The sequence below is a fragment of the Neophocaena asiaeorientalis genome, unplaced genomic scaffold, assembly GCF_003031525.2.
Source record: "Neophocaena asiaeorientalis asiaeorientalis breed wild unplaced genomic scaffold, Neophocaena_asiaeorientalis_V1.1 scaffold67, whole genome shotgun sequence".
In the NCBI taxonomy this organism is placed as follows: Eukaryota; Metazoa; Chordata; class Mammalia; order Artiodactyla; family Phocoenidae; genus Neophocaena; species Neophocaena asiaeorientalis.
Genome location: NW_020173731.1, coordinates 10,479,120 through 10,492,170, shown reverse-complemented (window position 1 = coordinate 10,492,170; position 13,051 = coordinate 10,479,120). Strand labels below are relative to the sequence as shown.

The following is a 13,051-nucleotide window of genomic DNA, read 5'->3' as shown; positions in this document are numbered from 1 at the left end:
AGAGACAGAAAGTAGCTTAATGGTTGCCAGGAGTTGGAGGAAGGGCTCAGGGGAGAGAGTAACTAATAACAGGTGAGAGCCTTCTTTCTTTGGTGATGAAATGTTCCGGAATTAAATAGTGGTGACTGTTGCACAACCTTGTGAATATACTAAAACCACTGAATCATACACTTTAAAATGGTGAATTTGGGCTTCCCTGGTGGTGCAGTGGTTGGGAGTCCACCTGCTGATGCAGGGGACGTGGGATCGTGCCCCGGTCCGGGAGGATCCCACATGCCACGGAGCGGCTGGGCCCGTGAGCCATGACTGCTGAGCCTGCGCGTCCGGAGCCTGTGCTCCGCAACGGGAGAGGCCACAACAGTGAGAGAGAGACCCATGTACCGCAAAAAAAAAAAAAAGGTGAATTTATGGTATGTGAGTTTTATCTCAATGTTAAAAACAAGAAGAATCAAACAGAAATTTTAGTGCTGAAAAATATAGTAACTAAAATAAAGAGCTGAATGTGGATTAAATAGCAGGTTAGACAAAGCCGACTAAAGAATCAATGAATTGGGGACTTCACTGGTGGTCCAGTGGTAAAGAATCCACCTAACAATGCAGGGGGCGTGGGTTTAATCCCTGGTCAGGGAACTAGGATCCCACAGGCTGCAGGCACCCACGCGCCACAGCTACTGAGCTTGCATACCTCAACTAGAGAGCCTGTGTGCTGCAAACTACACAGCCCACACACTCTGGAACCTGTGCACCACAACTAGAGAAGAGAAAACCTGCATGCCACAACTAGAGAGAAGCCCACGCACCGTAATGAAAGATCCCACATGCCTCAACCAAGATCCCGTGTGCCGCAACTAAGACCCGACGCAGCCAAAAAATATATAAATAATAAATAAATTTTTTTAAAAAGAAAAGAATTAATAAATTGGAAGATAGGTCAGAAAAAAATGCATGTGGAAGCTTAGAAAGAGAAAAAGGATGGAAAATACCAAAATCAAAACAAAACAAAAAAAGAGCATAGGAGACTTGTGGGATATGGTAAATAGGCCTAATATGCATACATTTGAAGTTCCAGAAGAAGAGAACAGAGAGAATGGGGTAGAAGCAATATTTGAAGAGATAAAAGCTATGAGTTGTTCCAACCTAAGAAGAGACATCAAGTCACAGATTGAAGAAGGATTATGAACCCCAAGCAGGATAAATACAAAGAAAATTATATGTAGGCACATTATAGTAAAGTTGCTGAAAACTATGACAGAGAGAAATCTTAAAAACAGCCAAAGGGGGGAATAAAAGGCATATTACCTTCAAAGGAGAGATAGCAAAGCTGACAGCTGACTTCACAACGGAAACAATAAAAGAAAAGAGAAAGCAGAGTGATGCTGAAAGAAAGAACCTTCAAAAATGAAGGTGAACTGGACAGTTTCAGACAAGAAAAATCGAATATAACTTATCATCAGCAGAACTTGCACTAAAAGAAATACTGAATGGTATTCTTTAGGCAGAAATAAAATGAATCCCAGATAGAAGCTTGGAGATGCAGGAAAAAGTGAAGAGAAACAAAAAGTATACATCTAAATGAATATTGACTTTAAAAAATAATTTATTGCAGGGTTTTAAACATACATAAAATTAATGTAAATGGCAACAATAGAATCTGTGCCCAGGCAGAGATGGGGAAATAGGTTTAAAGGTATTGTCCTGGAAGTGGTAAGAGTATTAATTTATATTAGACTTTGGCAAGTCAAGGATGTATGTTATAATTTAGGGTTATCACTAAAGAAATAGTATCTCAACCAATCTAAGAGAGGGGGAAACTTGATAAATAAAAACTAGCCAAAAGATGGTAAGAAAGATTCTGGTAAAGAGAAAACTATAGGAATATAGAACACAGCAGTGGCTTCCAGGGATTAAGGGTAGAGGAGAGTTTGACAATAAAGGGGCAGCATGAGTGAATTTTTTGGTGGGTGATGGAACTGTTCTATGTCTTAACTGTGGTGGTGGTTACCCACTTTGTACATTTGTGTACAAACGTACACAAATGTGTCAAAGCACAGAGAATAAACCAAGAGTGACTTTTACTGAATTTTTTTAATTAGAAGGAAAAAAGAAGGTAAAAAATGAGAGAAAATAGAACAAATAGCATACAGCTGGTTGGTGGATTTAAACCTAAATGTATCAGTAATTACAATGACTGTAAATAGACTCATGCAGAATTAAAAAACAGATTTTAAACAAACAAAACTGAAACATGAAAAGCCGCACCTTAAATATAAGGATATAGACAGAGTTAAATATAAGGATATAGAAAGAGTTAAAGCAAAATGATGGGAAAAGATAGTTCTGATAAAATCAGACAAGATAGATTTTAATGCAGAAAGTATTATTAGAGATAAAGAAGGATATTTCATAATAATTAAAGATTCAAGTTACCAGGAAGAATTAATAATGCAAACTTAAAACATATAAATCAAAAATGGATGGAATTAAAAGGAGAAAGAGACAAATCATCAATCCCAGTGGGAGGTTTAATACACCTGACTTAGTGAATAATCAAATAGACAAAAAACACACACACAAAAAAAAAAAATCCGTAAAGATAAAGAAGATTTGAAAAACAATGAACAAACCTGGCCTAAATGACGTATATGGGCCCTATGCCTGGCAACTGCAGTCAGATACACGTTCTGTTGGTGGACCTGGAAAATTTATAAAGCCTGAAGTGAAGAGGAAAAATTGAAGCACTTAGAGCTGGGGAATGGAAATCGTCAGTTCCAAACTCTGGACATCCTCCTTCTCACAATTCACTGATTTTTCACTGGGGATGAGGGAAGGTGCCCTTCTCCAAGGACGTAGATTTTTTTAACTGTCCGTAGACTGATGGGAGTGGCTGCGCATGTGGACACAGTGTGGACAAAGACAAAAGGGTACAGACCACCACTGTCACTGAAGAAAGCTGTCCAGACTCAGAGCTCCACCCCAGCCCCAAGGAAATGCATTCTAATCTTCTGCCAGTGAAGAACTCTATTTATCTCCCAGAGTTGGCTTTTTTGCTCCTCTCCGGTCCAACTCTGGCACCTGAAGTATCAAGATGCTCTTTCCATAATTAAACCCTCCGCTCCTCCTTTTCTCTGGAAGGTGGGATTCTAAGACAACTCCAAAAGTAGAACTACACAGATCCCTCAATGAACTGACTTTGCTGCCAGGTTCCTCTTTAAAGTATCTAATCAGCGATTTTCCCAGCACCCCAGGCATTTCCTGTATGGGTGCTGCTGACTATTTTACTTCCTACCAGGCCGCCTCCCATGCCGTGTTCATGCTGCCAGCTTTCAGATGAGCTCTATTAACTCCTATGCTTCCAGCCTTCTCGCGGTCAACTGGGAGCCACAGGGGTATTCTTCCCATCACCCAGCTCCTGGAATTCCTTACTGTAGACGGGCATATGCTTACATCCACCATATCATTCTGGCTTTTTTTTTTTTTTTTTTTTTTTTTTTTTTTTTTTCTTTTTTCTTTCTTGCCCAGTTCCAGCCCATTGATTATTTTTCCTCTAGAGTCCATTTTACAGCTGCCGAGAGATTTGTGCTCTCATGTTGCCTGTTTGTCTTTGTGTCTTTTGTCCCCTGTGTCCCAGTCTACCCAAGGATGCCATGGTCATCAAGACACCATTTCTATGCCTTTAGTGTCCTGATTGGGAGATGGGGTGATCACTCATCTTCAATACGACCTCAAGAAATCCTTTGGCACTGGAGATCAGGGCCTAAAGTCATTATTACACTCCCACTGAAATCATTATCCAGAAGAGTTAAAGATGGAAATTTGCCAAGAGAAGCATCATAGTGGTGGTTTAAGAAATGAAGCCTCAGACTTGTTTGTCTCCTTTTAAGGGATGTTGCTTTCAGCTTATTTTTTAGTATTAGAATAGGTCATTCCAAGAGATTGAAACAACTATGGGGGGACATTCAGATTCTTATAGGTCTTTGTTTTAGACTCTGCCATCTGAGGTCTTGGGAGAGCAGAGGACCTTCAGCCTCTTCCTGTCCCCCTACCCCCACCCCACCCCTGCCCCAGTCCAGTGGGACTCAGCCTTGTCCGAATCATATGTTTCCCTGACAAGAGGCTCTGGTCAGTTGTAACACAGCATAGTAAGCGTCCACAGGAGGTAGAAATTGAATCCATAGCGTTCACTGTCATGGCAAAGAATGGATTTTCTCCCAGGGCCCACTAGCATTACTGTGGGTTATTAAGTCTGACTACTCATACATTCCAGAACCTCTGGGAAAACCTTAAGGAAATCGCTTTCAGAAACAAGTGCCCTAGAGGAGAAAGCTCTTGGATTTCATTAAACCAGAACTTAGTAATGGGCATTCTTTGTCTTCTCTGACCTAGACAGTAGGGAGCTCCTACCTTTGGACATTTAATTTATGACCCCAAATGAACCAAGTCCCAGTTGTGCATCTGAGAAGGATCTTTCCTGTTTAATCTACCTAGAGAGATAGAAAGTAAATCTATTCTTTTTATTTTGCTTCTACAGCCACTGCCCCACACCCCCCGCCAATTTCTTCCTTTTTGCTAAACACCTACCCTTCCCCCTTAGGAAAACTTCATATTTCTTACAGAGTTATTATTACTTTGGTTCTTACTGAAACTGGGGAGGGGAATAGATTGTGCATCAGCAGCATGAGGAAAACCAAAGATTCTTCTTCCCTGTGGTTGATAGAGCCCCTCCACTGGAGGGATTTAGCTGCAGTTCTGCCTGGGGATTAACTTCTGGGAGCCTTCCCAATTCCACATATCATGATCATTACATGTTTTGGGGGTACATCAGGAGGCAGCACATTGGTGGAAAAGAACTTTCAAGTGGGTGTTAAGAGGGCTGGATTATAATATTAATAATAGCTAACAGGGGCTTCCCTGGTGGCACAGTGGTTGAGAGTCTGCCTGCCGATGCAGGGGACACGGGTTCGTGCCCCGGTCCGGGAAGATCCCACATGCCGCGGAGCGGCTGGGCCCGTGAGCCATGGCCGCTGAGCCTGCGCGTCCAGAGCCTGTGCTCCGCAACAGGAGAGGCCACAGCAGTGAGAGGCGCGCGTGCTGAAAAAAAAAAAAAAAAAAAAAAAAAAAAAAATTGTTAACATTTATTGAGCATACTAAGTGCTAGATTCTACCTTAAGCACTTTACATGGATTATCTCATTATTATCCTATTTTACAGATGCAGAAGCTGAGGCGTAGAGTGGTTAAACAATTTACCCAAGGTGATACAAATGGGAAGTAGAAGCAGGAGTCAAACCCTGCTCTAGTGCCTGCATGTTTCACCCTCTTTGAATACTGCATGTGGTCCCAGACAGGATACTGGATAACTGTGCGACCCCGGAAAAGTCATTTCAACTTTTTGGGCTCATCAGTGAACTGTAACCTGAGGGAGTTCATGTGGATAACTTCTGATGGAGTTTCCACTTTCAGTAATCAACGTGAAGTAAATGCAGTTATATTGTTGTATTCTTGTGATTACGTGAAAGCATAATGTTTAAGTCTAAAAGTTTACCTAATTGATTCAACAACTGGTTACCTTACTGGCTGCTGTGTACAAAGCAGTGGGCTGGGCACTTAAGAAATATGGTTTTAAAAGTTATAATCTGTTGCTTTCATTAGTTTTAGATGGTTTCATATTTTAGTAGCTTTGGGATTTTTTTAGATTAAGTTTTTTAGATAATTAAACAGGAATCTAATTGAGAAACCAGTTGTGTTTCAAAAGACAAATTCTGAGATGGGTATTGGGTCTCAGACTGTGTCAGGTTTCTGACATTTTCTTTTATTCTCTTAAAATATGACTCTTGTTACTGAGAGAATTTAACTACACCCATTCACTTCTGAGTGAAGGAGCACCTGGTGAGTTTTTTAGTTTGTATGGTGCTGAGAAGCTCAAGAGACTCTTTAAAAATGAAATGTGACTGCTTTGGGAGTCACTTATACTGAAGCAGTATCTTTACAACCTGAAATATCTGTTAGAAACTTAGAAAGGCAAATTCAAAGAAGGGATTTGCTATGTAATAGCAAGATTTTTTGAAATCACATTTCTGTTTCTGGCAAGCTAGATTCAATATCTAGCTTGCTCTGGAGTTAAGTGTGGAAACCTCCTGGCTGAGATAGAAACAAATTCATCTTGAACTAGAAAACTAACTTAAGAAATTCCATTTCTAGTAATGCTTTTGAGACTGGAAGAGTTGCATTCTGATAGGCTCAGATATCGGCTTAATGTCCATCTTTCTCAGTAGACTGTAAACTTTTAAACTGTTTTGTATACTACTATATTTCCAGTTAAACCACAAGTACTTGACACATAATAGGTGTTCTATAAATATTTGCCAGTGGACTCTTTATTGATCACTCCTTAAAAATACAGCATTTCCACCTTTGCCAGGATCTAGTAATTGAACCTGCTTCAAAACCTTGAGAGCCAAGTTACTTATCACTTGTCTTGGTTGGTGGGCTTCAGTCCTTAATCCACTATTTTCTTTATCAATGCCCCAAGTAGTGTGTCCAGTATTTTTAAACCTGTGTATAATGATTCATTGATTAGTTGTAAAATGAATTTAGTGAATTATGACTAACATTAAAAAAGTTGAAGAGGAGAAAAGAATAGGAAAAATCAGAATGCACTGCACATAAAAAGTACTTTTACTGTAGACACACACATGTTATACTGGATTACAATTTTTAAAATGTATTTTTTGAAATTCTGTTCTACCCTATCTTCAGAAGGTAAAAGCACTTCAGGTGTCTATTTCGTGGCAGCTCCCAGCCTACCTCTCTATAAGTGTCTTGCAATTCAGTATATTTGTATTTTATGCTACTGTGGGCTCCCCAGAGCATAACCGGAGCATAGCCTTGCTAGAGCCACCATGTGCTATCTTAATCAATGAGTGAAAGCTGAGTAGAAAGAGTCCCCCCACATAGATACAAGTATTGTGGCCATAGGGAAATCTAGAAATCACTCCTGAGCTCTAACCTGCAGGATCACCACACCCTGCACCCTCATGGCTGCATCCTGTACCACCTATTTTGATGGGCTGAGGAGGGGCCAGACACAGCGCCCACCGTCACCTAGCACTAGCCCTGCTGCCACACAGCCACTCATTTTAGCCCTGTCCTCCCCACCAAAAGTATTTCAGGCAAAGCTCCAGCTCTTGAAACTTGGCCACTTTGAAGTGGTGAGCCAGTGCCCCTGAAACTGTCACCCTACATCTGGTGGCACTTCTCCTGCTGTCAGAGCTTCGTATAGGGTTCATGTCTCTTTCCTCTGAAACCTGTAAATGTAAATTCAATTTTACATTTTTTTAGGTCTTTTTAACAGTCGGTCTCAGAAGTATCTTTGGGGTAGGGAAGGGGGTGTAGCACTGGTGGAGGGAGATATATGCCCTTGAAAATTGGATTCCTTTTTGGAAATCTGCTGACACCGGCTAATCGGCAGAGAACTAAATGATCCTACTGTTTCTACCTGCTGACGGGCTCAGCCTTGGGACAGGGCTGAAATTAGCTCTCACCACATGGCAGAGACATGACTTCCTCTTTTTTTTTTTTTCATACAAATAAGGGGTAATTTTGTCCCCTTCAGATAATAGAGCTTTGTAGTATAGATGGCCAGTAAACAACAGCCCCTCCTCCCCAACTTGGAAAGCATACTAGTGCTGAGCTAAGTACCTAGAGAATCAGGTAGTAGGTAATCTCCCTGATGCGTACTGGTTTGAAAACCCTTTCATAATCAGTGTTCTTTGGGAAATGCTCATAGACAAACCCATCCAAGCTCAGGAAATGTATTGCTCCAAAGTTGAGTGACCAGTGTCCCGGCAGCCCAGACCACAGAACCTCATGTGTCCTTACGTTTCTGCTGCTGCATCCTTTTTGTGAGTGAGGAGGTTTCAGGACTTGATGGTCTTTGGGAAATGAGGCTGTGTGTTTCGGTTCTGTTGGCCAGTGCTGTTACCTGTTGGAAAAGGAGGATTCCCTGCCCATTTTGTAAGCACACAGCTGGCAGGTCTGTTACAATCTCACTGCCTTCCAATCAGCCCGCCCCGGCAGCAGGCAGGGTGGGGGCCTGTGAAACACACTGGCCAGACAGTTGTGGTGAGTTTCAAAATAAAAGCTCCCTCCTGAGCACACCATGGCACTTCCTATCCCAGAGAACCAGCATTCACTGTGCCACATCTCTGGTCTAAATGTAGGCATCTCTTTTTTTTTTTTTTTTTCCAGGCAAAGATTACTATGCGAACATTTAAGAGAAAAATTTTGCCCAAAGTAATTTTTTCCCTCGACTTCTATTTGGTTTCCTGCGATGTTTAGATGACTCATTCTCTTCCAAGAAATTTTAAAGAAAAGAGATGCAGGCTGTATGATAGGGCACAAAGACTGCTCTGTAAATTCTCTTTGCTCTGTAAATTCTCTTTCTCTTTTCTGCCTAGAAATCCCTTAGCTTTTTTTTTTTTTTCCGGTATGCGGGCCTCTCACTGTTGTGGCCTCTCCCGTTGTGGAGCACAGGCTCCAGACGCACAGGCTCAGCGGCCATGGCTCACGGGCCCAGCCACTCCGCGGCATGTGGGATCATTGCCGGACCTGGGCACGAACCCGTATCCCCTGCATCGGCAGGCGGACTCTCAACCACCGCGCCACCAGGGAAGCCCCCTTGCTGTTTGTTATAGGAAACGGAAAGGCTCCACAGTCTGCATTGTCATGGACTCGGCCTCATCAGGTCCTGTTGTTCCCAGGAATAAATGTCTTCCTTGTCTTTGGGTGGGTCCCCCTTGTAGTGTCCCAGCTCTGACAACTGCTCCACAGCAGCCACCAGCACAGAAGCCCTTTTGGGATAGCTGGGGCCACGCTTGCCCCAGAGGCACACAGTTAAGGTTTCTGAAATAGAGAACGGTGGCCTTTTATCGTCTGCGCAAGGAGAGGTACAGGCTATTTCCTGCCTCTCTCCTCGAGTCAGAATTTCTCCCAATTGCTGGGGACTTTATCATAACTGTAACCCGGCTAACAGCACGTGTGTTCCCAGCCCAGCCCGCAGCCAGAGGAGAGTAAGTCAGAATCACTTCAGCAGCCTGTTCAAATAAACAGGGATAATAGTTGAGTCGGTCCTTTTCCAACTAATCAGTACACGAAAGGAAACATCTGCCCGGGCTTAATTGCTGTTTTATTGGTTATACTTTTTCTCCCCCTCTCCTTCCCACCTCCTCTGGGGACTAGGTTATTTAAGCCATGGGTAAGCAGCAGGGTAGAGGAATGGGAGCTTTCTCCTGTAACCTCTGCCATCTAAACACCAGGAGGTGTAAGGGAGGCTGGGAGGCTGGCAGGGGGAGTTGGCCTGGAGGCAGGAGGGCAGGGTGTTTGGAAATGATACTCATGGTCACTTCCTGGCCTTGTTGCTGATCTGTGGCTGGTTGGTGAGTCATTTTGCCTCACTTCAACTCCTTGGGCCTCTGCTGCTTCAATGGAGCTCAGCTCTCCTCACAATGGGAGGGAGAGGTTGGTATGTGAGATCCTAGAAAAAGACGTTTCCTCTTACGGCTTCTTCCAGCGGTTGAGGGCATTGAATGAGAGTCATTTGGGAATAGTAAATTTAAGGCTAGCAAGATACTCCTGAAGCCATCCATTTGGTAGAGCATCTTTTTTTTTTTTTTTAATTTTATTTATTTATTTTTGGCTGTGTTGGGTCTTCGTTTCTGTGCATGGGCTTTCTTCTAGTTGCGGCGAGCGGGGGCCACTCTTCATCGTGATGCACGGGCCTCTCACTGTCGTGGCCTCTCTTGTTGCGGAGCACAAGCTCCAGACGTGCAGGCTCAGTAGTTGTGGCTCACGGGCCTAGTTGCTCTGCGGCATGTGGGATCTTCCCAGACCAGGGCTCGAACCTGTGTCCCCTGCATTGGCAGGCAGATTCTCAACCACTGCGCCACCGGGGAAGCCCTGTAGAGCATCTTGGTCCCTAAGGAGAACGTGCTGATTATCTTGTGCTCTGTTGAGGAAGGCCAACCCCCCGTACACTGAAGTGGGGGTGTTGGAATCTAATGTGGACTCAAGAAGCCAGGCAAAGGGTGGCAAAGAATTATAGAATGGCAGAGGTTGGAAAAGACCTTAGGAACGTTTAAGCCAAAGACTTTCATTTTATGGAAGAGAAAACAGAGGTCCAGAGAGATGGACCAGGTTGTCCAAAGCTATTTTCCTGATAGTGGAGGAGCTGGAAATAGAAGAGTCTTGTAATTGCCAATTCAGGGCTCCCTCCATCCCTCTCCACACTACCAGGTGTAAAAATTCATGTCTGCTCACAACAAAGGTTACACATATGTTACATTCCATAATTACTTCCTTAATAGAAAAATGGTGAAGCATAAAGGAAGAGTGAAAATGACTGCTAAACATTTAAAAAAAAAGTTTAGGCTCACTAGAATTAAAGGACTGCAGATTAAAAGAGGATACCATATCAAATTTTCAAGACAAAAAAAAGTAAAAAACATTCTTATATGCTTCTATTGGTATTTTAAATGGGTACAGTTTTTTCCAAGGGCAATTTAATGGTATAAGTTAGCAGTCTTTGACTCAGCAGTGTTACTTCTAGGGGAAAATAATGACAGGTGTGTGCATAGATTATATACAAAGTAATTAAATACAGCATTTTTTAGTACAAAAAATAGTAAGCAAAGTAAATGTCCAAGAATATAGGAACTACATCAATATAATATATTATAATACTATAGAAGAATAATATGTAGGGAAATATTCACAACATATGTCTAAGTGGATAAGTTACAGTGTGTATAATGCAATCCCAATTGCATAAAAATTGTAGAGAGAAAAATGTATAACAAAGTCTAGAGTGGTGATTTCTTAGCGGTAGGAATTAAGGGTTGCTTTTTCTTTTTTGAGGTTTTCTACAGTTTTCTTATTTATTACAATAAACGTATATTCCTTTTGTAATCAGAAAAAAATATTTTTAAAGTCATATATCTGAAAAAAAAAAAGCAAGATCTTAAATTATTATGTTTCTGACATGCAGGACATCTTCCTTTCTTTGCCTGGGAGCTGAGCTGTACCAGGGGGTAGGTAGTATTATACCTTCTGTTAGAAGGGCATTGTTGGTATCTGATTTTTAGTAGGAAAGAACTAGAAGGAGCTGGCGTAAGATAAAACAAAGGTTTCCCCTCTCAATGACCCAGTGATGCCAATCAGTTTTATGTCCTGCTCTCGTGGGCTTGGCATAAAACACTCAGCATCAAAGGCGTAACTCATTTCCTTCCTGCTTCCTTATTCTTCTCTATTTCTACCCTTTTCCCCATGTAGTTAGATGCCAGCCCTGGGCGGCAGCAGCGAAGAACCTGAGAGCCACCACTCCTTAAGGTTAACCTGTTGGAGGCCCCTTAACGTATATCATCAGTATCAATATTAGCAACCAGTCATGTTTGAGGTACCACTGCCCTGGGAGTTTGAGGTAGAAATAAAGCAAGTAAGAGGTATAATTTCTTCTTGCTTGGGGGCTCCTATTTAGTCAGGTACTTTGAAGTCCTTGGATGTTTATATACACATGCCTGTCTCATCCTATTTCACATCTTACTTTCCTCCACAATTCTCAGGAAAGCCTGACTGCAAGGATTCAAGAAAGCTCTTCCCACCTAACAACTGTTGCCAAGTGGGTTGTGGCTTTCAGGCCTGCTCTTCGGGGACCAATTGAAAAATCAAAGGCTACAAGCCATTTTCCCTCCACGCGATTTCCTTTGCTAGGCTCTAGAAGGGGCACGTTTCATTTTATTAAAACTCTTTTAGTAATCTGACCATAATTTGGTCTGATCAAAGTGGTTATCTGATTTGCTGGGTTAAATAATGGGCCTTAATTGAGTCTGTGTTATTTGTAGAGCCCGTGCTGCCCTTGCCTTTGTTGCCCCCTCCTCCCTCCTTCTGTTTCCCAATTAACCTTCATTCCTCTTTCTTTGCAGAGTAAAGAAGTCGGCCAGCAGCTCCAAGATGATTTGATGAAGGTCCTGAATGAGCTCTACTCGGTAAATCAGCTGGGTTGCTTGGCTCTTTCACAAGCAGAGGGAAGCAGCATTTGGCAGCTTGTGGCCATACTCACGTCAGCAACAAAACTGAGCTGAGGTTGAGGATAGTGCATGGTCCCCGCTAGGGATGACTTCACCCATCTCTTTTTTCACACTCTTATTTTCAAACTGGAATGAGCCCAAAGACACTTTCTCAAAATAAGATCTCTCCATCTGTGCAAGCTAACTCTGGCTTCTTTGGGGGCATTATCACCAGAGACCAGCCAAGGCCTAGGTCACCAGCACAACTGACCCTCATTAACAGCAAACCAGGGACCCCCGAACCTAATGGCAAGGAGCATAGCTTGCATTGCTCCATGAATGATACTCGCCCTATTGGACAGGACCTATTGTTCAAAGTTTTGCATCAGTTCTTGGATTGATCTCCTGGTTTGAGACTAGAACGAGTGCTCTACAGGGACGCAGAGTCCTAAATGCCCTTAACATAAGGGACCAGTTCAGGCAGAGAGAGCTTTGTATTGACTCCCTGGGGCTTTATAAAGGCCACACCTCCACTAGTGAAGAGCCAGGCTTTGGGTTTGGAGAAGAAAACACAATTTGTTCTGAAGTGACTGGCACTTCAGGCCCATGATGCCTGTGGCTGATGCGCGTTTCTTCATGCACTGGGAGATGGTGGGGGCTGTTTCTCCCCCAGCTGTGTTTCCTTAATTATAATTAAAACAAACACGCACACCTAGGAAATGCCTGCTGCCCTATAGGGAATATTCCTATTGTGCAGTTAAGCCTTTCAGGGCCCCCTTCTCCAGCTGGGCTGTACCAGGCCTTTGTGTCATTCTCCAGGATTGCCCCATGCTGTTTTGGAGGTGAAATTGATTTCCTGTGTTTACTTGCTTATTCACTGCATTTTTTCTTTTTCTTTTTCTTTCTTTCTTTCTTTCTTTCTTTCTTTCTTTCTTTCTCTCTCTCTCTCTCTCTCTCTCTCTCTCTCTCCCTCCCTCCCTCCCTCCCTCCCTC

General features: G+C 42.7%; 1 protein-coding gene across 9 annotated transcripts in view; it reads left to right on the top strand.

Annotated features, from left to right (window-relative positions):
- SRGAP2 (SLIT-ROBO Rho GTPase activating protein 2) overlaps nucleotides 1-13,051 on the top strand; it is a 242,007-nt gene that overhangs the window by 153,122 nt on the left and 75,834 nt on the right. For all 9 annotated transcript variants that reach the window (XM_024750914.1, XM_024750912.1, XM_024750913.1 and 6 more), the window contains one exon: nucleotides 11,975-12,037. In XM_024750914.1, coding sequence (XP_024606682.1) covers nucleotides 11,975-12,037 — 63 coding nt within the window. The remainder of the gene's footprint in view (nucleotides 1-11,974; nucleotides 12,038-13,051) is intronic.